A 22,153-nucleotide genomic window follows, 5' to 3' on the forward strand; every position below is an offset into this window, starting at 1 on the left:
ATTGACAAGCATTTATGAGACTTTCAGTACATATCTAATCTCTAATTCACCCACTTTTGATATAAGCCTTAATCAGAGATCCATGCAACTGTAGAACAAGAGTAATTCAACTAAATAGAGTTAAGAGTTTGCTTGTTATACATGTATATTCCATTAAGAGAGATTGCTCCATAGAACTGTACAGCCTGAATGTGGGTAGGAAAAAAAGGCACTGTAAAGTAAAAGATATTACAAAAGGATTTAGCTATAGTAATTATAAAAAGAGGCACAGCTGGCAAAATTGCATTTCCAAATTGCATGCTAAATATTTCAACACAGCTTTAGATGTTTGTATCAGCATTTCAGGTACATTCAAAAACATACTGTTGTTGAAGCACTATTCAGACACCACAATATAAAGAATTTTATATGGGGAAAAACCCAGACCAGTTGCATTAAAGGACACGCTTACGTTCTCCCACTTGCCAAAAATACGATCAATGTCATTAAGGAATCTTGATAAGACCTTGTGTGTGTTTTTTTAAAATACCCAACCACAAATACTTCATAATGAGACATATCTTTACCATTATCACATACGGAAGAGAGACAGTGAAATTACTAGGAATACTGTTCATGAATCAGAATATAATACTCAAAATGAATAAAGCCGTAGATTCCCTATTTTAAGGCGACAAAACTCTGCTTGAGGATTTCTTCACTTTGACTGTGTCGAGACACGTCACTTTTCACCAAATGTTGCTGCCGAGAATTCCTTTTTGTTGTTAGAACTATAATATTTGTAACATTTATAACATTTGTACATTTCATTGATGTTTTATATGTTACTCCTATATACTCCTATGCATCTTTAGGTACATACTGGGCTGTTGAGAAGATGTTCATCTCCCTAATTTTTGTCCTGTCTCCCTCAATTTCCTTTTGCTCCTATCTCACTCCCTCTGGCAAATTTATTTATTTATGCATATACCACAATTCTAAGCAGCAGAAGCAAAGTACTCTTAAGCACAATTGGCATTACTTATGAATATGCATGACATGAATTATATAACCAGCATATCCAATTCTTTTGAAGGGAGGGAGGAATTTTGACTACAGAGGTCCAAAATTTCTGGTTGCTAATACTGTCTATCCCCAAAAATTGTCCTAACTGTGATGTTACTATTTGCTACAGAAACTTTTCATTTTTTATTGTGATCTTCTATACTGATATCTTTTCAATGCTTTCTTATTTTATATTTGCTATTTTACGTACTCTATTAAGTAAGTTGCTTGGAATCGCTCTGGAACTGAAAAAGTAGAATGTTATATGTTTTATTAAGTAATGTGCTATTTAGTCCTTTGGATTTGATTCCAAAAAGATGGTTCAGAGCAAGTAGTGCCTGTCTGCAACTTTTTAAAACAGCTGTGTCTTTTCCTGGGTCATGGGGTAGCTGAAGAGAGTAGCCATGCAATTCCTGGAAAAGACATAGCTACTTTAAAATGTTGTAGCCAGGTGTTAATTTCATGTTCCCATGTGCTCCAAAACGCCTTGTTAGAATCAAATCCAAAGTGCTACTCAGACTTATTAATTAAGTATAATTTTAAATATCACAGCTTGATTATGAAATCTTACGAAAATTGAACAGCTAAGTAATGGGAAAACTATAATTAACACCATTTCTGTTAGGGAGTAGAGGAGAATATTTAGAAAATGCATAGAATTTAATAATTCATTGCTGCTTTGCTACACAGATGGACTTGAGCAGTTTTCTGTAATTAAATTTTCATATGATAACCCCATATAGAAAATATAAAGCTATTTTGTGTTGTGATGGGGGGCAGAAGTGAAATGATTAGAGGAGACATATCTCTGTCCTCTTTTGTATTTCATCTCAAGCAGAGTTTATTGCTCAGCAGAGAACCAAATAGTTCATGGAGTCAAATAATAGCAAATTAGAAACCAAAATTAAGCAAACCTTAATAGTGGCTCCAGGGAAAAACAGCCAGTTTCCCGTGTCGACAGGATCGAAAGTATCTTCTAAAATAATTTGTCTGTGAGCTGCATTTATGATCAGAATATTGTCCAACGCCCAGCAGGATTCATACACATCACCAGCATGTACATATTCCTGCTTCCACTGAAATCGAATATTTTCTCCTTTGGCTTCTTCAGGAAGATAGAGAATGTGGATTATGGTGCTGACATTAGAAGGAGCTCTGTATGATATGAACAGGCAAAATGAATATTATTAATTTTTTTAGTTACTCACACAGCTGTTACAATATATATCTTAATAAATAAAGTTAATAATTTGATAAACAATAAATCCAATCTTTCCAATCAAACAGTTCAATTATAGACAGTGAGTTAACCTCTCAATATTTGTTCAATAAAATGAAATTGTATTTTCTGAAATGATGTCCTAAAAGTAACTTGTAAACACCAAGAATTTTATATTTAGCGTAAAACTATGAAGCAGGAAGCTTGACCCGGGGTAAATTCCGCAGGAAAGAATCCTGGCAAGTCCCATGGAAATCAAGTGAGCGGTCATAGCCCCTGTGTTGAACGAAGAGGTGGAAGAGGGTGAAGAATTATCCAGTCCAAGAGTGGTGTTCTGCTGTCTGAGGAAATGGATCAGGCTTCTGCCACTATCATGGCTTCTCAGGCTTACTCTTCATCAGAAGAGGAAGAGCAAACTTGGTTCTTTCCACAACTTTTGCTTGATCTAGAAATAGGCAACAAGGAAACAGGAAGTATCTGCTCATGCTCCAGTTATCCTGAATTCAGGAAATTCTGTGCCTGAACCTGCAAAGGATCAATGTTTCGTTCACCCTTTTGAATGAATTACAGATGCTTACATGTGCATTTCAAGAATAGGTCTTCTCAAGGGGAAAGGTGGCACCAGCAGCACCAACCCCGATGCTTCTGAGCCCAGTTTTCCCAAACTCCTCTGACAATGATTGGTGAAAACTGACAGTAGAGTTTTCTGCCTTTTCAAGATTGGAAACATATGAAATATCTAATTTAAATCTTAAAATAAGAATATTGCAGTTAAATAACAACAATCATCCAAAATGTCTCCCCAAAATCCAACTCAGCTCCGTAGGTGTGACTCCTACTCCCTTTCAAAATGTCACCTGCTGTTTTTGACCACCAAAATGGTGCCCTTCCCCAGTACAAGTCATTACTTAACAGCAGGAGTTGTGCTCTTAAGCAGCAGTTGTTGATTCAAACTTAAGGAAGCACAGCTGAAAATTAAGTGGGTTTATGGAACTAACATTACAGTATTCAGTTTACTGATTTTTAATGTTTTTACCAGTCCTCTGAAGTTGGTTGAAGCATGTTCTAGTGTGATTACCAGGGAAGAGTTCCCACCGGTTGACCCTAAGGAAATGGATATGTTTTTTGGGACTGTAAGTGCATATTAGATCCATGTCCCTCCTGGGTGGTTGAGGCTGTCCAGGATCTGGCTCCCTTTTAGTTGGGATTCAGACTGAGATGTAGTACCAAAGCAGCATTGACTGTACTTGTAGATGATTTTTGGCAGGACCAGAGCAGGAGTGATGTGTCTGTCCTAGCCTCCTTGATCTTTCAGCAGCCTTTGATACCATCAATCATTGCTTCAAGGGTTAGGAGTGAAAGGCAGGGTATTACAATGGTTTTTCTCCTTCTTCCAGGAGTTGGTTCCACTGTTGTGGGGGGAAATATCGAACCCAACACCCTTGCTTTATGGGGTTCCTTGGGGCTCTCTGTTCTCTAATAAAGCCACTGAGTGAAATCATCCACTGGCATAGGGTCAGATATCATCCATATGCTGATCTCCACCCTGAGTTGACCAAGTAATGCCATCAAGGTTCTTTCCCAGTGTCTGTAGGCTTTGGGGATTTGGATGGGGAAGAATTCAGCAGGACCCTGATTCTGAGGATTCTTCGTCTTTAATTCAGGATGGGGTTGCACTCCCCCAGGCAGAACTGGTACACAACTTGGATGTCCTCTTGGACTCTCAATTCCTACTGGAAGAGCAGGTGGCAGTCCTGGCCAAGAGGCCTTTGCACAAATCCATCTTGTGTGTCATCTGCAGCTGTTTCTAGATTGAAAGATCCCTGCTCATGGTTACCCATGCCTTGGTCATATCCATTTGGACTACTGCAATGTGGTTTACGTGGGGCTCCCCTGAAGATGATCTAGAAGCTAAAACTGGTCCAGAATGCACTGGTGCAGGTAGTTATGGGTACACCATGTAACACTAGTACTCTGCAAGTGCAGGGGCTCCCTGTAGGCTTCCAGGTGCAAAGTACCGGTTAATACCAATAAAGCCTTTCATAGCACAAGGCTCCAAATCCACCTGTCTATAGTTATCTCAATTCCATCCCATAAGATCCAGCAAGATGGCCCTGCTACAAGTCCCTTCTGTGAAAAAAGGTCACCTAGTTGGAACCAGGTAGTGTACCTTCTCTGTCTCAGGACCTGCTCTATGGAAAACTATACTCCCCAAGGTTCAGATTGCCTTCCATAAAGTCCTGAAAATGTGTTTTTTCTCCTGGGCATTCCTCCGGAGCCAATCCTGTAATTGTTTTGGAATTGAAATACAGGTAGTTCCCAGTTTAAGAAAGAGTTCCATTCCCAAGGTCTGTCCTTAAGTCAAATTTGTATGTAAGCTGGAACAGTATTATTGTATAATACTATACAAGTAGTATTGTCTAATGAACTCGAACCATTGTGTATTTAACTTGAATTTTGCTACAATAGGCTCTGTTCTTAACTGTGGGTCGTCCTTAAACTAGGCATTCTTAACCCGGGGACTACCTATATATTTGTGGCTTGCTGCTTTGTGGTGTGTCACAAAAGCCACTCAGAGTTGCAGCAGTATAAATAATTTAAGTAAATAAACAAACAAACCTTACTTCAGCTCTATAACTTTACTCCTTAATTTCCTGAGCTTCTGGCTTTGGTTGCTGGCATTGGGCTTTCTCTTGTAAATCATCTAATTCTCATTTCTCTGTTATTGCCTTGAGGTGTCTTTGCAGGGCAGACAGAGAGTCTGATATGTTGGGAGGCCACAGACCCTGGAGTTGGAATCTCAGGAATATCTTTTCTCAGATCTGAGCAATCACTTCTGTTCCATGCCACCATGTTTGCTCAGCAGTGCATGAAATCAGGAGACTATACAGAGATGTCTCAACCTTTGCTCTCTTACTAACTTGCCCAATGTGCCTGGCTTCCAAATTCTCATTCACAAGCATTCTTATGCAGGACAGATATCAGGGGTGTCCACAGATTGTAGTAAAAAAAATCAAGATGGTAGCTGTGTCAGTGTGATCAAAACTCATTTTTTATGTGTGTCGTTTGTGCAGCATGCATCAAAAACAGGAGGAGTTTTGATCACACTATCATGGCCATCGTGACTTTCTTGACCATAACCTGTGGACACCCCTGACAGAAAGGCAAGAGCATTGTCATCCCATCACTGAGTCAGTGTGCCATTCATATTAATGAAATATATACAAGAATAATTGAGAACATCTGGAGCATCAGGAAGAGGAACAAATATTCTACTTTTCTTAATATACTTCTGAAGTTGATAATATACCTCATTACAATGTAATATTTATTTCACATGAGTATTCAATTAAATGATCCTGTGTGCTGCACTGTAAGTAAGCATTTCCTAAATCCTTTCTGTCGCTGTAGCAAAAATTACTTTCTTTAGAAAATACGGCATGATTTTCAAAGACACCGATGTACTCATGCTGTAGGGCAGGCCACTAAATGAAGCTGCCATCCGCCTCCACGAAAATTGCTGGTTCTCCTGGGATTAAAAGTGATGCTAGAAAACAGATGGATATTTTTGGAATGTGATAAAACAGCTATGAAAAGAGAGTGGCAATCCAATACATAGCCTGGTGGAATGCATGCATTGGTAAACACAGCAGTGGCTGTTTTATGGGACAGGTCTAATTTCTGTTTGTATCACTTTATCATCTTTGGACTCTGAAACTGAATTGAGGAAAAGCCATTCATTAAGTACACAATGCAATAATCTCTCTTCCCCCCTTCCCGCCCCAAGAATATGACATATATAAAATCATCAGAGAAAATGAAACCTCAGGATACTTCTGTGCAAAAGAGAAGTGTGCATTAAACAAGGTACACAGAAATTAATAAAAGGATGCTGCTTTTTAACTGATCAGATACTATCAAGAATGACTTCCTATTCAAGGACACCCTTTCCTAATGTACTGGCCTGTGACTCTCATATTTTACAGGCAATATGGCCATGCCACTTGAGAATTATGCAAGCTGCAGTCCAACACATTGGAAGATGCCAAGTCAAATATAAAAGGAGAGGACAGGAATTTATCTGCCTTCCCATTTCAGAAGCAGTTCTCAAAGGAGCTTCGGAAGGGTCACTCCCACTTCATTCCCAGAGATATTTCTGCAAAGCCAGCTGGCATAATTTGTAGGATGCTGGGGGGGAAAAAGAGTTCTTTGGAGAAAAATTATCAGGCCTGTATGTAACCCAGAGGCACACTGAGGTACAAAGGATCTAGTTTGTAAATGGAGTTTCCTGTCCACAAAAACTGAGAAATCAGTTCCATACATGTGAATCTTTCTCAGCGTGAAATTCCTTGTTCTAGTTATTGAGACCCGTAAGGTAGTTCATAGAGTAATAGTACCAACTTTGTCACAATTCTCTAATTCATATGGTAGGAATTTCTAGAAGAATAGAAATATTAATTGATTTGGTCTTCTTTGCAAAATAAAGGTAGAGAACTGGAGAACTGGAGTTTATTTGTAGTCAGAAGCTCCACTCTCCCTCCCTCCCTCCCTCCCTCCCTCCCTCCCTTCCTTCCTTCCTTCCTTCCTTCCTTCCTTCCTTCCTTCCTTCCTTTCATTCATTCATTCATTCATTCATTCATTCATTCATTCATTCATTCATTCAGCATATTTATAACTTATTTGGTTCTGGTGTTTACCACAAAATTATTTAGGCCTCACTCTAAGTTGTCCCTCTAATACACGCCTCTAAAAAATTCAAATCTACACTTTTATTATTTCAGATGTATTATTTATAATTTACCATTTTAAATAATATATAAAATGCCTCTTTAAAAAAACAAGCAAAACTGCAAAAATGAAATAAAGCATCCAACTTTTAAAACACTGCAGGAAAAACAGTGCTGAAAAGAGTTATAACAAACCTAATTTTCTCCAGTTGAGTCCAATCTGCAGAATTATTCTTCGAATAGGAGACAATTATGTTTGGATCGGAGTAACTAAAGCGGCATGAACCTGACCCTGCAGAGAACAATAACATGAGAAGTATTTATAGCCCAGTTAAGTGATACATTATCCTTCAGACATTCTCTTCTGAGTGAGTCCTTGCTACCATTCTCAATTTTCCATATTTCAAAATTTTTTGATTGATGGCGAATTTTGCTGTGATCTGTTGTTGACGGAAAAAGCATAATAATGCATGCTCCCTGAGTTAGAAATAACGTACGGGTGATAAATCACAGCAGAGCAGCATAATCTGTGGTAGATTTCCCAGGAGAGAGGATAATAAATTACTAAACACTCCCTATTCAAAATGCACACACAAGTAATGTTCTAGCAAAAATGAAGTGCCACGTGCCATACTTGCCAAGGTACACAGTGAAAAACTGAAAGACGTGACAGGGTTCCTTAAGCATAAATGAGAAGCTGATTGCAGAACCACTGGACAATGTTGGTTACAGATTCCCCCTTCTAAGTGGAAGCAACTTATTACTGCCCCGAGAACAGGATGGTGCAGGAAGGATTATCATTGATCCAGGTCTAACTACACTGCGTCATGTTTTCCCTTCCTAGCAACCCAAGGCCTCTCGTGTTGTTAACGGCTACGCAGCCAGGTATAACTGCCTCTAAATGGGACTGGGACAGGAGTCACCTTTAAAAGCATAGAAAAAAAACCTTAGTTTATAGCATCACTTGCAACTTACTCATACCAGCCCAGCATTCTGCTACTGAGTCCAAACCTGATCTATTAAGGCTGAAGACCAATATTTCGCAAGGTCGGCTTTATCATCTGGATACTAATCCTAGCTTTCACCCCCTTACATGTATTTATGGGGCCTCCTGAAGTAGATGAACCTGCTGCAGGACAAGACTGACCTCTAATAGGCACTGAAATGCTGGTAATGCTAGAAAAACACATTCCTAATTATTCAGCCTCCTCCCTTGCATATTCTAATTATTAGAAGACTGCATCCAGAAGCAAGTCAGTGCATGAGCACATCCTCTCAACCCTTTGCCCTGGGAGACCAGAGATGGAGCTCAAACATGCATCTCTTCCATGCCAAGCCATGCCCTTTCAATTAAGCTATTATTCCATAATGAGCACCAATGGGCAACCCATCACCTTAGAGACTTTTGGGCAGCCAGGCCCGTAATGCTCTAATCCAAGCTGATGAACTGAAAGTTTTACAGTCAGGAACCTAATAAATAACCAGAATTAAAAGCCAGCAGATCTCACACAAGGACTGAAGAAACACATGAGGCAGCACTGTAGATCACAAACATAAACAGCCATTGGTAGAATATGCTTTCATCCATGCAACTGAGAGTAAAAATAATGAGACTGTAAGGATCAGGAATTTAGAACCACTGAATTCTATCAGCACAACTGAGTTCTTCAGAGGTACTGCTAAACATGAAAGCCGGCTGGGTGACTTTGGGCCAGTCCCTCTCTCTCAGCCCAACTCACCTCAGAGTTGTTGTTGTGGGGAGAATATGAGGAGGAAGGAGGGTTAGGTATGTTCACCGCCTTGAGTTATTTATAAAAATAATAAAGCGATTTTTAAAAAATCTAAAAAAAGCACCGCTTTTTCTGCTCAGCCTGTTCCAGTTTGAGTAACATCATGATGTCTGATTTTTTTTCAATACACTGAACTTCAAAGTTCCTCTGTGAGCAAGCTTATGCCTTTGCTACAGTTCCAGATTCTTTTACTTTCAAGTCAGACAGCAACCTGTTCAACTGAAGATTAATTTAATATTGCTATAAAGTTAGGTAGTGGCCCTTCTTCAGCAGCCTCCCCTGATTCAGTCCCATTCTAGCCAGCTTCCTGCTTAGCTTCAGCCATTCTTTACCACAGAGATTTTTCTCCTCTTCCGCTTCATCTAAAGCAGACTGATGGCATTGAAGCCCTGTAGCATCACCCTCCTAAGTAGCTGTCCAGTTTGCATTGCTTCTTGCTGTCCGAAGCCAACTCCAGGGCATAATTTAAATGAAGCCCCGCCAATAGCAAAGCCTCAAAAGTTGAAACAACACCCTTCAAAAGTGGAAATTACTCCCTCAAAAGTTTTTTTCAGCTTCCTCCTTTTTTTTTAACAAAAGCGAGGGACAGAAAGCTCCAGCTCCAGAAAGATATGTTTCCACAATAGCAAGAGTTCCAGTTCTTTTTAAATGAATGTCTACTATGAGACCTAGTAAACCCAACATTTAAAAAAAAAAAATAGTAGTCAAGATGATAGATTTGTCAAAATGCTAAGTGGCTCCAGAAAGCAGAAGCATAAAATATATGCGCACGTTATTATGAATTATATATAATGGAGCAGTATTTTGGGTGGATATGTATGTATTTGAAAACCCAGAACAAAGAGAATATCGTTCCTAAAAATACAGACATTTGGGCATATTGGAAAAAGGGGATTGAGTTGAGATTCTATTATTAAGCAGACAAAAAGTCACATAAGCCTCCCTCAGAAGATGGCTTATTAATGAGGAGAATTCTACCTGGAAAAATGCATTCAAAAAGAATCAAGATAACCTCCCGCCACAGACAGAAAAATATGTCCTCTACTGTCCAGTAGGTTAAGGCGTCAGACCGGATGGTGGCTCTGCTACAAAAACATCTTTGATGAATTTAAATTTTCCAATAAAGGAAAATCCCAGCATCTCCTGAGAAGTGGCTGTGCAATTAAAGACAGCCAGCACACCTTCCAAAGCAGCCATATAAAGGATACAGTTATTTTAACGAGTCAACAAGAGATGCTTTGCATCTGTTCCCATGTGTTGGAGGGCACCTCTTTCAAAGGTTTTGCATAGCCCCATAAAGTCTCTGCTGGATTAGAGCTGGCATAATTTTAGTTTGGAATCACAACAAATGTGATTCCATGTGATTCCATATCACAACATATATGGCAGAGAAATATATAAAATAGGAGAAAAAGGAGATGAGGATTTTGCCATATACAGTAGAGTTTCTCAGTTAAGCTTTTCTGTTTTGAAGATGAACACTGAATGAGCTCCTTTATAAAAAATAAAGCTCTTAATACTATGCTTAGTAACTCCAAATATTGTCTACTGCAACAGTAAAAAATTTCCTTGTTTTTGAAATATCAGCAGTATCACACATGTAGTCTAAAGGTGTCTACTACAATGTTCTATAGAAAATATCCAGTGAATTGGTTGTGAAATAGTGTAGTTGTAAAGAAATAACTTTTGCTTTATTCCAGCAAATAATTTTTCCACTTATCTATACATCTAAAAATAGATCTCAGGAAAGACACCAGAAGCTGTTATAACACCTTTTTCTTTTTTCTCCTTGTTTACCATCTTATTTAAAAAGGAAAATTTTAATGATGTTAAAAATAAAATTTTCGAACTCTTACCAGCATGTACAATATGCCTCAACATCTTTGTGCGACTAGAGAAACAATAGCATTGTGATTAATTAATGTTGCATCAACAAGGGTACACTGTGTTCCCAATTAAGCTCTTAAAAATAATTTGATTAACAACTGCCACTAAGCTATTTTTTTTTCTGACACAGCTGTTAGTTTCTTGGCACTATTAAAAACAAATGAAAGAAGAAAAACATTTATATACTACTTTTTCTTTATCAGTCAAACGTCACTTTAATTGGATGACGTCCATTGTCATGTAGACATTTCAAGGGCACAGGAAATCCACGTCCTAAACACCCCTTTCCCATCTTAGTAGTTTTCACTGTATTCGACTACTGCACATCAGGATTGTAAAATTGTTTAAAACATAACCATTTTTCTTGTACTAATAGCTTTTATTTCTAAATTTCTAAATGGATTGATTTTATATAATATAATAACATAAACTTCTCAGAATAACCAGAGAAAATTGCCTTCCTTGGGAGTTTAATAGCTAAATTCTGGTACACCTTGATCTTATTGAACAAGGATAACTTCAACTGGGAAATGAGGATGACATTTTAGAGTATTCTCATGAAGACTTGTAAAATCTTGCGATCATATAATCTGTGGTTGCATAAACCACATTAGTTAATCCCAAAGAGAGCCTATGATCATATTCTGATGAGAGTTCCTATCAAAAGCTTTTTGAAAGCCTATATTTATAAAATCAATCCAAATACCCTTCTAACAAAGAAATAGAGAGCATTTTTTTAAACTTATAGGTGCATGCATATTAGAACAAAAAAGCTTTGTTACTTATTCTCCTGATTGTATAAACTCATTTGCAGCAGTATATCCACGTCAATCAATGGCTTGGTGGAGGAAGAGGGTCTCACATCATTTGATTTTGGAGATGTTTGCTGGTAACAAGCTATTTTGTTTCAGAATCTTAGTGCGCTCACTTTGGATTGCTTTAACACAACACTGTTTTCCTGCTAATCTTTCTCTGTACTTTTTACATAACATCAGAAACAAAGGAACATTCTCTAGAAGGAACATTCGTTTTGATTACTTGGGCAAACACCAAGTTAAAGGATGGACTTTCTCCAAAGAGTTGCAGATGGATTTGTTTCCAAACTTTGCTAACCTCAGTGAGACATATATTTCCAGGTACATGAATGCTTTTGAGACACCAGGCAGAGGTATTTAATTGAAGTGTCACTGGTGGGTGCCTCAGAGAACTGCCTTTGCCTATGCCACGTGTATGGAATCCACAGTATCAAACAGAGGCCACTGTTTTACCCAGATATGCAGGATGTCACTGTAAAGAGAGGAATTTTACGTTCATTACCATGGGCTGTACTGTAATGCTGTGAACCTGGAGAGAATCCCTCGAGAGCGGCTGCAAACGATTCAATGGGTTGAAACGAACAAAACAGCAGCCTTCTACTGCTCTTCAAATGAAACAGATCTTGGAATGCAATTTGGACAAAGAGGAGCCTTTTGCACAACTGCACAAGTTACATACCGGAGAGTTTTAATATGGGGAAACTGTATGTATGACAAATCCCCACTTGTTTTAACTCTACAGGTACAAGTAGGTTGAGGTATCTGAGGTTGATATAATGGTTTGTGTCACTCCATTGGTTGGCTGGTATGAGTTTTTAATGGGTTAAAGCTATCGTTTTCTAGACTTATTGACCTTGCTGCTTAATGAGCTAAGTAAAGCACATACAGAGGAGGTATTGGTCTGTAAAGATAACACAATAATCGCAGCACTACAGATGGAACTGATAGGACAATTAAGCTCCTCATATGTCCTATACTAAGGATATGGAGGAGCACCATCTTTACAGGATTTCGCAACCAATTAATGAAACCTTAAAATATTGCATTGATTGACTGATTGATTATTAGGCGTACAGGCCATAACCCTGGGCAGCTCATAAAATAAATTAAAAAATAAAAACATCAAAAATCATGAAACTGCAACAAAATCTCCCTAAAAGCAAACATTCTTCCATACAGTCACATTTCAATTTCCCTGGGCTTCAACCTCATACTACCCCAGTGCTTGCAGGAAGAGCCAGCTCTTCAAAGCCTTCTGGAAGGCTGGGGGGGGGGCGCTTTTTTGCACATTTAACTCCTTTGGAAATAGATGATAATGTTCATGCATTGCTAACATCAATCTTTAAAACTCTTCATTGGGTATAGCAGTGTTTCTCAACTTCAGCAACTTTAAGATGTGTGGACTTCAACTTGCAGAATTCCCCAGCTAGCCATGTTGGCTGGGGAATTCTGGGAGTCCACATATTTTAAAGTTGTTGAGGTTGAGAAACACTGGTGTATAGAATATTGTGCTCATTATATCCCAAAATAATTAAGGCCCTGAATTTAAGAGAAGTGTTTTCATTATCCGTGCACTAAATATGAGATCCATCAAATATCCCCAAAGACAAGCAGAGATATTGATCAAGAGTGAATAAAAGGATCTGGGATACTTTGACACATTGGAAGATTCTTACTGGGTTAAATAAGACTTACTACCTAAGTATTACAACTAGTAATACAGCTAGTCTTCTGTGACCTCGGTCCTACAGTTCCTTGGAAGGTGCCCCAAAAATCACAGAGTAAAAACTCAACTCTGAAGTCAAAGAGGGAAGTCTGCCTTCAGAATGGATATCTAAACCTGGATGATCTTTCCTAGATGTCACAGAAAGCTTGGAGACTATTGTCACTGCCAGCAGCAAAACCCACACTGGTACTAATTGTGAGTCAACTGCGACAGAATTTCATTTTATTATGCACTTGGTGTGTAGTGTACTGTATAGTGAAATGACAATAAAGTATTCTATTCTATTCTACAGTGGGGCAAAAAAGTATTTAGTCAGCCACCAATTGTGCAAGTTCTCCCACTTAAAAAGATGAGAGAGGCCTGTAATTTTCATCATAGGTATACCTCAACTATGAGAGACAAAATGGGGGGGAAAATCCAGAAAATCACATTGTCTGATTTTTAAAGAATTTATTTGCAAATCATGGTGGAAAATAAGTATTTGGTCACCTACAAACAAGCAAGATGACTGGCTCTCACAGACCTGTAACTACTTCTTTAAGAGGCTCCTCTGTCCTCCACTTGTTACCTGTAGTAATGGCACCTGTTTGACCTTGTTATCAGTATAAAAGACACCTGTCCACAACCTCAAACAGTCACACTCCAAACTCCACTATGGCCAAGACCAAAGAGCTGTCAAAGGACACCAGAAACAAAATTGTAGACCTGCACCAGGCTGGGAAGACTGAATCTGCAATAGGCAAGCAGCTTGGTGTGAAGAAATCAACTGTGGGAGCAATAATTAGAAAATGGAAGACATTCAAGACCACTGATAATCTCCCTTGATCTGGGGCTCTGCACAAGATCTCACCCCGTGGGGTCAAAATGATCACAAGAATGGTGAGCAAAAATCCCAGAACCACACGAGGGGACCTAGTGAATGACCTGCAGAGAGCTGGGACCAAAGTAACAAAGGCTACCATCAGTAACACACTACGCTGCCAGGGACTCAAATCCTGCAGTGCCAGATGTGTCCCCCTGCTTAAGCCAGTACATGTCCCGGCCCGTCTGAAGTTTGCTGGAGAGCATTTGGATGATCCAGAAGAGGATTGGGAGAATGTCATATGGTCAGATGAAACCAAAGTAGAATGTTTTGGTCTAAACTCAACTCGTTGTGTTTGGAGGAGAGAGAATGCTGAGTTGCATCCAAAGAACATCATACCTACTGTGAAGCATGGGGGTGGAAACATCATGCTTTGGGGCTGTTTTTCTGAAAAGGGACCAGGACGACTGATCCATGTAAAGAAAAGAATGAATGGGGCCATGTATCATGAGATTTTGAGTGAACACGTTCCATCAGCAAGGGCATTGAAGATGAAACGTGACTGGGTGTTTCAGCATGACAATGATCCCAAATACACCACCCGGGCAACGAAGGAGTGGCTTCGTAAGAAGCATTTCAAGGTCCTGGAGTGGCCTAGCCAGTCTCCAGATCTCAACCCCATGGAAAACCTTTGGAGGGAGTTGAAAGTCCGTGTTGCCCAGCGACAGCCCCAAAACATCACTGCTCTAGAGGAGATCTGCATGGAGGAATGGGACAAAATACCAGCAACAGTGTGTGAAAACCTTGTGAAGACTTACAGAAAACGTTTGACCTCTGTCATTGCCAACAAAGGATATATAACAAAGTATTGAGATGAACTTTTGATATTGACCAAATACTTATTTTCCACCATGATTTGCAAATAAATTCTTTAAAAATCAGACAATGTGATTTTCTGGATTTTTTCCCCCATTTTGTCTCTCATAGTTGAGGTATACCTATGATGAAAATTACAGGCCTCTCTCATCTTTTTCAGTGGGAGAACTTGCACAATTGGTGGCTGACTAAATACTTTTTTGCCCCACTGTATTCTGTTCTGTCCTGTCCTGTCCTGGAGTTTCTGCCCTGCTAGAGCAAATCCAAAAGCCTACAGAGCTTAGATATAGTGGTACCTTCATTTTGGATCTTCCTGAGCCCAACAGAAACTTGGCTCTTTTAAAAATTCTATGGTTAAGATATTTATTTAAATATTAAACCCAGTAGGACGTGAAAGTGATACAGGTAAATCAGGTTATTGTGATGTAACTTTTCCTTTCAAATGTATTGCTGTGTGTTATCCAAAATTTTCCAGTTTCATGTGGCTTATTTTCTTCCTCTGCAGTCTAAAATGGTGCAGAAACACTGAAGTTAAAAAAACACGACAACTTCACTCCATTCATCTCAATAAACATGGCTAAAGGGACTGTGAGAATCGTGCTGTTGCTTTTAGACAGCTGCCAAATGCCCTAACAATTTGGACACTCCATTTCTTTGTGATTTCTTTAACAAATGACCTCAGTGCCTCAAGAGCAGAGCCATTTTTTAAAATCCACCTAAATAGCAGATCTTATTGAGTTGTGAATTTTGGAAAAACAAAGTTGACAGTTAAACTGTGGCCCCTGAGGGCCCCGAAGTAGGAATTGCAATCAGCAGGGAACCCAGTTCTACCTAACCACACCTAGTGAAGCAATGCCAGGTCTGATCAAGGCAGTGAAGTCAGGAGGCCTGAAGTCCTACCCTGAGACGGATGCCATCTTCTATGAACTTGGTCTATGCCTGATCAACTTGTCATTGTGGAAATCCACTGGTTTAACTCCTCTGCTGGCTTCTGATATAGTACCTGCTCATACAACAACTTGTCCTACTGTTCCAGCTTTCCTTGTTGCATTCTTCAATATATTACTCAATCCTTTCCTATCTTGTCACCTTCTGGATGTTCTAGACTAGCCAGCAAGGCCTTTGGAAGACACCAGATTTGGAAAGGGTCTCAGTACATGGGCTGTGACTTTTTTCCTGCTTTTGGGTCTTTCCAATGGCTTAGCATTTTCTGTTTTCTGTTTTTTGTTTTGGCCACAATGATCAGTACTGACCATAATCTCACCCTGGCAGGAACCACCACAATAAGTGTGGCAGCTCTCTGTAGACGCTCAGTAAAATGCCAGACTGACATTGATTAAAGACCAGTGTTACTCCACATGCTAAATTGCTTTTCAGCGCTGAATCTACATAGTAACCATATACTGTTGCTCTGAGATATCATACAAGTAGCTACTGTGTTTGCTAACAGTAGTCTCTCCAAGACACGGTTTCATTCCTGAAATTCGAATCAATTAATTTCTTTGTGTAGAAATCAGGGAAGTAAGCTTCCTCTTAAAGTGGATTTTTTTTCCCCAATAGGCAATACATCTCCTTCCTGAGCCTTTAACATAAGAGGATTAACAGAACAGTTAACTTCAAATTGTTGCAATAACAACATCGACTCACAGGAAACTGGTGTGGCTTTACATCTTGACTTATCTGTCTAAACTTATCATGGTGTTAACAAAGGACAGTAAAAATACAAATTAATGCCTGGGTTTGCACAATGCACTAGATTAGCTAAAATGGGACCCGGAATGTTGTAAATTGGCATGTACTGTACTGTGAACTGCATAATACACTGTAATATATTTTGTCTGTGGATAGCAATGGTATGCAAATGCAGCAATTGTGTTTGTTAGCCCAGATTTAGCATGTCAACACAAACTAATAGCCTCTCCCTGATAGAAATAATTTCTCTAACACAGTTGAAAATCAACACCTGTTTATTGCCACCGTTAAGCCAAGTTTATTTTAGCAACAGTTTGCTCAATAAGCCACAGGCCATGAAGAAATCGCCATCACGGTTGGTGGGTTAGCACACTGCACAAAGCCAAAAACAAAACTATGACATTATCACTTAGGATCATGTGTGAACTCTGCTATAGTCTGGCCTGTTCTCTCTCCCCTAACTTTCATTTATTATCCTTTTATTCTGGGATATTAATCTACCCAAAGAACTTTTTTTATGGGTTGGGTTGAGTTGAAGAGCAGCAGGAAGCCACAAGCTAAATAACTCCCCGTTGCATTGTTAATCATTAAAATAAAAAAGTGGGTGGTTTTGAACCAACCTAAGCATCTTTCAGCAACTGGCAGGGGGCTTCATGGCTGCCAACTTCCATAATTTGGAAGTTGATTAAATGTTAATAGTTCTCTGCATTCCGCAGGACACATCTGAAGAAGAGAGCCTCCATCTCCATCCTGTTTGGAAGAATATTTTGACATGAAATAGCCATAACAGCATCATCACCTCTAAGGATGAGTAGGTATGGGACAGAGTAGGAGTGAGTAGTATGATAGCTGCTCTTCCTGTATCTTATTCCCCCAAATTTCTAAATCTACTAATTGCAAACCTGTGTGTATCTCTGCAAATCACAAGTCAGTGCAGAAAACACTCTTATAGTTGTCTGCCAATTTTTAGACATTAAAATATCTCTTTACATTTAAAGAGTTTATATCCAACTGGTAGAGCATTTTCCCTCTTCTCTGATGTCTACCTGTATACTCAGTTCAGTCCTTAATCCACCTTTCATCACATTTGGGGAAGTTCAGGACCAGAGCTAAGGGGAGCACATTGTTTTTACAGAGTGTAAAGCAAAGATGATTTTGGCTAATGAGCCATACTAATATTTCATGGCAGCGAAGCTTTAGAGCTCTCAGGTGACTTTTCTCGGCCCTAAACTGTGCAATTAAAATTTTTGGCTGGAAAGTTCCCAAAGGTACTTCTTTTAAATATCTTAATTAGGAGCAATCCCGTAGCACATTATAGTAACTCTGAGCATACAGAACTGTATGAAGAGGGAGATGTGAAATTATCAAACACTAAGCCAGGGTGGAACATCATTTTGGATTTGAGATAATCTGAAGGAAGGAGGGAAGGAGGGAGGGAAGGAACGAGCCATCATAATCTGAATATGCAAAAGTTTCTACATTATAAAAGCTGCCTCTAGCCATCTTTTAAGGTTAATGGTTTCATATATAATAAGTCTGCATCTAAATTAATTAGCAGAAATAGCTGATCATCACTTCTATCAAATATCAGGGAACAACAGCAGCATAATATTTTGACATTTGTCTTTGAAAGAACCCAGGAGCACCTAAAACCACATGTAATAAAACTGTTTCAGGGAAGTTATCCTTTCATATTCAGCGTCAAAGAAGCTTTTGGATTTAAGATGCAATATGGGCCATTTTCTCATTGTTAAATCCTTATCATTATCCATTTCTCCAGCTCAGATTACTTGATTCATATCTGGCATTTTGGCAGTGAAAGAGCTGAATGGGGAAAAAAATGGGCATTCAGCTGTTGCCCACGGTTTTCAAAGGACAATCTGTTACTGTCACAACAGAAAGAGCATTAGACACTTTGACAAGCAGACAGCAAGCGCTAAACAACAGATGATCAGTCAAGTTTACTCAGAGTACTTGCTCCTGGACCATATGACTTGAACACCTCGCATTAAACAAGCAAGCTCATGTCTGTCAAAAAAAGCGGTTTCATTCCCTAGTCCTTACAAAGTAAGCATTTTTTTTTTCCTCCTTGCTGGAAACCCCCCAGGTTCCAGGTGAGGAGCTGACATAGATTTCGGGGTATAGGGGTGTTTGCAGGCTATGTTAAAAAGAAAAAAAAAAGTCAAATTGGCAGCTATACCCATGCGATCAAAGCGGCCCCTGGTTTTTTTGTGTGTTGTACACAAAGCTTAGCAGATATCCTGCAATCAGTTTTAGCCTGCCTTACAGGATTGTGGTAAGGATAAAATGAAGTTTGGAAAAACAAAGCTTCACTGCCCTGAGATCCATGGAAAAATGCAGGATAGAAAGGTAATACTAAATAAATTCCTGAGATTCTGACTCTGTTTTTGCTTTTTTCATTTATTTTGACTGCATTATGGGAAGAACTTGGCGGAACCTACATTTGAGTATAAATTAACACAATCCCTTTGTTACTTCTATTCTTGGACAATGGATCAGATTTATGACTCCTTCAGTTAGAAACAGCTAAGTGCAAGGCTACAGGTTTTGATGGAAGGTATTTCTGCAGATGTATGACCAAGGAGAAATTTTACAAGACTGTTCCGAAGTACTGATTTTGCAAAAAATAATAACAAAATAAAAAATAATAAGAAAAATAAAAAATCCAGTTAGATCACAACTATCAGCTAAGTATTATGGAAACAAGAAAAATGAACATTAGAATTCACTATGAAACTAACAACCCAGCTAAAAGGCCAATGCTATTATTTGTCTAGTATTTTAAAAATATTAATAAAACAAATCAAAGTAAAATGCAATCATAAAATACATTCCTCGGACCTTCTGAATTTTACATTTAATTCAAAGTAGGGAGTCAATCTGACAGTGTTCATCTCCAATAAAGTTCGCCACTGTAAAATCACAATCCCACTGAGAAACACTCAGCTGGAATAAATGGTTGTTAAAAAATGAGAATTTAATTTGCAAGTACATTTCTAGAATTCTGCATCCACCTCGCTTCTTCATTCTTGAGTTATCTTTACAGTCAAATGGTTAATTTCCCACACACAACTGAATCATTTCCTCAAAAACTTTTTTTTTCCTATTTGTGTTGAAAATCCACTTGCTTTTTTTTTTTTTTGCTTACCCTGTCACACTTCTGGAAGAATTCATAGTAAGATTTAACAGCTGTCTATATAATTTGAAGACAACACTCCAACATGATTTCCATAGCTACATAGTTGGCATGACAGAAAAACTACTGTATGCTACGAAAAACAAAATATATGTGATGGAAATAAAACAGAAGGCAGGACTAAGGGGATCTTCTCTAAACTCTTTTTACATTCCTTATAGTCTGACCTATGCTTGAACTTCAGCACCTGTAGCTAGGCCGAGGACTGAGATTTATGGCTTAACATACACAGGAACCTGCTTGCAGATTAAATATTGTGGCTTCCATACCAAGATCAAAAGTAATCCATTCCTCACCATGGTGATGCCAAAAGCACAAAATGTGCCTTGTGACATCACAAAGCAAGCCCTCCCTTTCATAGTGACATCACATGCAGGACGTAAGGGGCAGAATTTACATAGCATCCCACAGGGTTGTGGTAAGAAAAATCAAGATTGTGGCCACAGTCATGCAATCAAAGCCCCATCTGATGGGGCATCAGATGCAACGGCTGCCATCTTGACTCATGTGATGCCTATGACCAAGGTTAATAAAATGAATTGTGATTCTTAAGCATTTGCTAATACTGTTCAGCCATTATCAGAAGTGTTGATTTAACATGCAGGAAGCAATTTTAGAGCAGTGATCAGCTTCTTTCTTCTCCAACTCAGGCTGGTGATGTAAGTTATTTTCACTTACTGCAAACATTTATTAGAAATAGTAAAAGATTTGGGTAGATGGGCTTCACTTAAATTGAGTATTTGGGGAAAAATGTTTTCTCATGGTCATTTTATACCATGCGTGGCATTCCTTTATATATCAAGATGGGGAGATCAGCTATGGAGCAGTGCTTGGTCTTACAACATCTAATTCAAAAATATATATCTTCCCACAGAGGGGGGCTTATATGTGACATTATTGATTTTAAAACGGCCTTCAACTCAGTCTCCAGAGAACAACTGTGATCCAAACTGGAGTCAGACATTTGCTGGCACTCGCTGAAATGTTGCATAACAACACTCCCTTCCAAATCAGGCTTGACAATCTAGGTCAACTTTCTGACCTGGCACCTTCCTACAAAAGCATAAAGCAAGGTTGTATTCTAGCCCCTTTGTTATTTAAGTTTTACATCAATGATATGATGGCAAGACTTCCAAAGCTAGAACATCACTCTCCAGACCTGGCTGGTAGATCTATTACATTACTCCTATATGCAGATGATGTAGCCATTATCTCTACTTCATTCACTAAAATCTTAGTGCCTCTTAGTGCACAGACAACTATTCAGTTATTAAGTATCATAAACAAAAATTACAGACTTTTCAAAGAAGTCCTTTACTATAGGTGGCAAATAAACTTGAATAATATCAAACAAATTCAGGCCTTCAGATAACTTGGAATTGTTTTCCATGCTACTGGCTCATGGAGGCCCAAATTCAATCTCTAAAACAGAAGATCAGAAGAAGTGTCACTGTAAGTTTTTTTCACACAATAGGAGGTAAATACATATCCAGTGGACGAAAAGTGTTTGAGGCCAAAGTAGCAGCACAGCTGTCTTACGGGTTTTGAGTATGTGCATTTAGATCCATCAGAAGCTGTTCAATCAAACTTCTTAAGGAACTTCTTTTTGGTTCCTTGTTGTGTCCTTAATTCAGTTCTTTGGGCTAAGGCTGGAATACTTCCAATAAAAACTCATATAGCCCATAAAGCCCCTGTTAGCTACTGGCTCGAACTCATCTTTAACCCAAGCTGTCTGGCATTTTTTTATTCTTCAAGACATATTCCAGACTTCTTGGTGGAAACTATTTGGTGCCACCCCAAGTAGACTCTCCCCGATGTCCTGAGTCCAATGGGTCTAGATCAGGGCAAACATCTTTCAAGCAGCACACCAGAGACGTGCCCTGCAAAACCATCATGCTCGTTACTTGTACAATATCATCCCTAAAAAGACTAGAAGAGTTCTTAATTTTTCCCATTGTAATGTAACACACATATACCATTCCGGTTACACTATGTTTTATCTTGTTATTATTTCACTTCAAATTGGTTGGGTTATGACTGCAGTAACCCCAATCAAATCCTAGGACTATGGTAAGTATTAGGCTCATTACAAGTTAGGATAGTTTTAAATTATTATAATGTCTTACAGATCCTAGTATATCTTATGTATTTATCTATAGACAGGGCTATGGACAAGCAGCAAAACATATCAAACCAAAAGATAAGAAGTCCAGTTGCCATGACTCAACTTCCACATATTCCATCTGAATACTTATGATCAAGTTAACACTGTGAGGAATCCAGAATTGAAAATAGCAAAGCAGTCCCTTAGTTGCAGAACGTGGATGTAGTGTGAAGTGCCTACCTTACACCAGTTAA

At 38.8% G+C, this 22,153-nt stretch overlaps 1 protein-coding gene across 1 annotated transcript in view; it reads right to left on the reverse strand.

The window, feature by feature from the left end:
* The window catches only part of RELN (reelin), a 320,681-nt gene that overhangs the window by 146,608 nt on the left and 151,920 nt on the right, over nucleotides 1-22,153 (reverse strand). Inside the window, exons 9-10 of the mRNA XM_088134961.1 lie at nucleotides 7,186-7,282; nucleotides 1,959-2,199 (exon numbers count right to left, since the gene is read on the reverse strand). Coding sequence (XP_087991087.1) covers nucleotides 1,959-2,199; nucleotides 7,186-7,282 — 338 coding nt within the window. The remainder of the gene's footprint in view (nucleotides 1-1,958; nucleotides 2,200-7,185; nucleotides 7,283-22,153) is intronic.

This window comes from Python bivittatus, unplaced genomic scaffold, assembly GCF_059951505.1.
Source record: "Python bivittatus isolate LINGU-HERP-01145 unplaced genomic scaffold, Pbiv_v1 ctg000120_np1212, whole genome shotgun sequence".
Taxonomy (NCBI): domain Eukaryota; kingdom Metazoa; phylum Chordata; class Lepidosauria; order Squamata; family Pythonidae; genus Python; species Python bivittatus.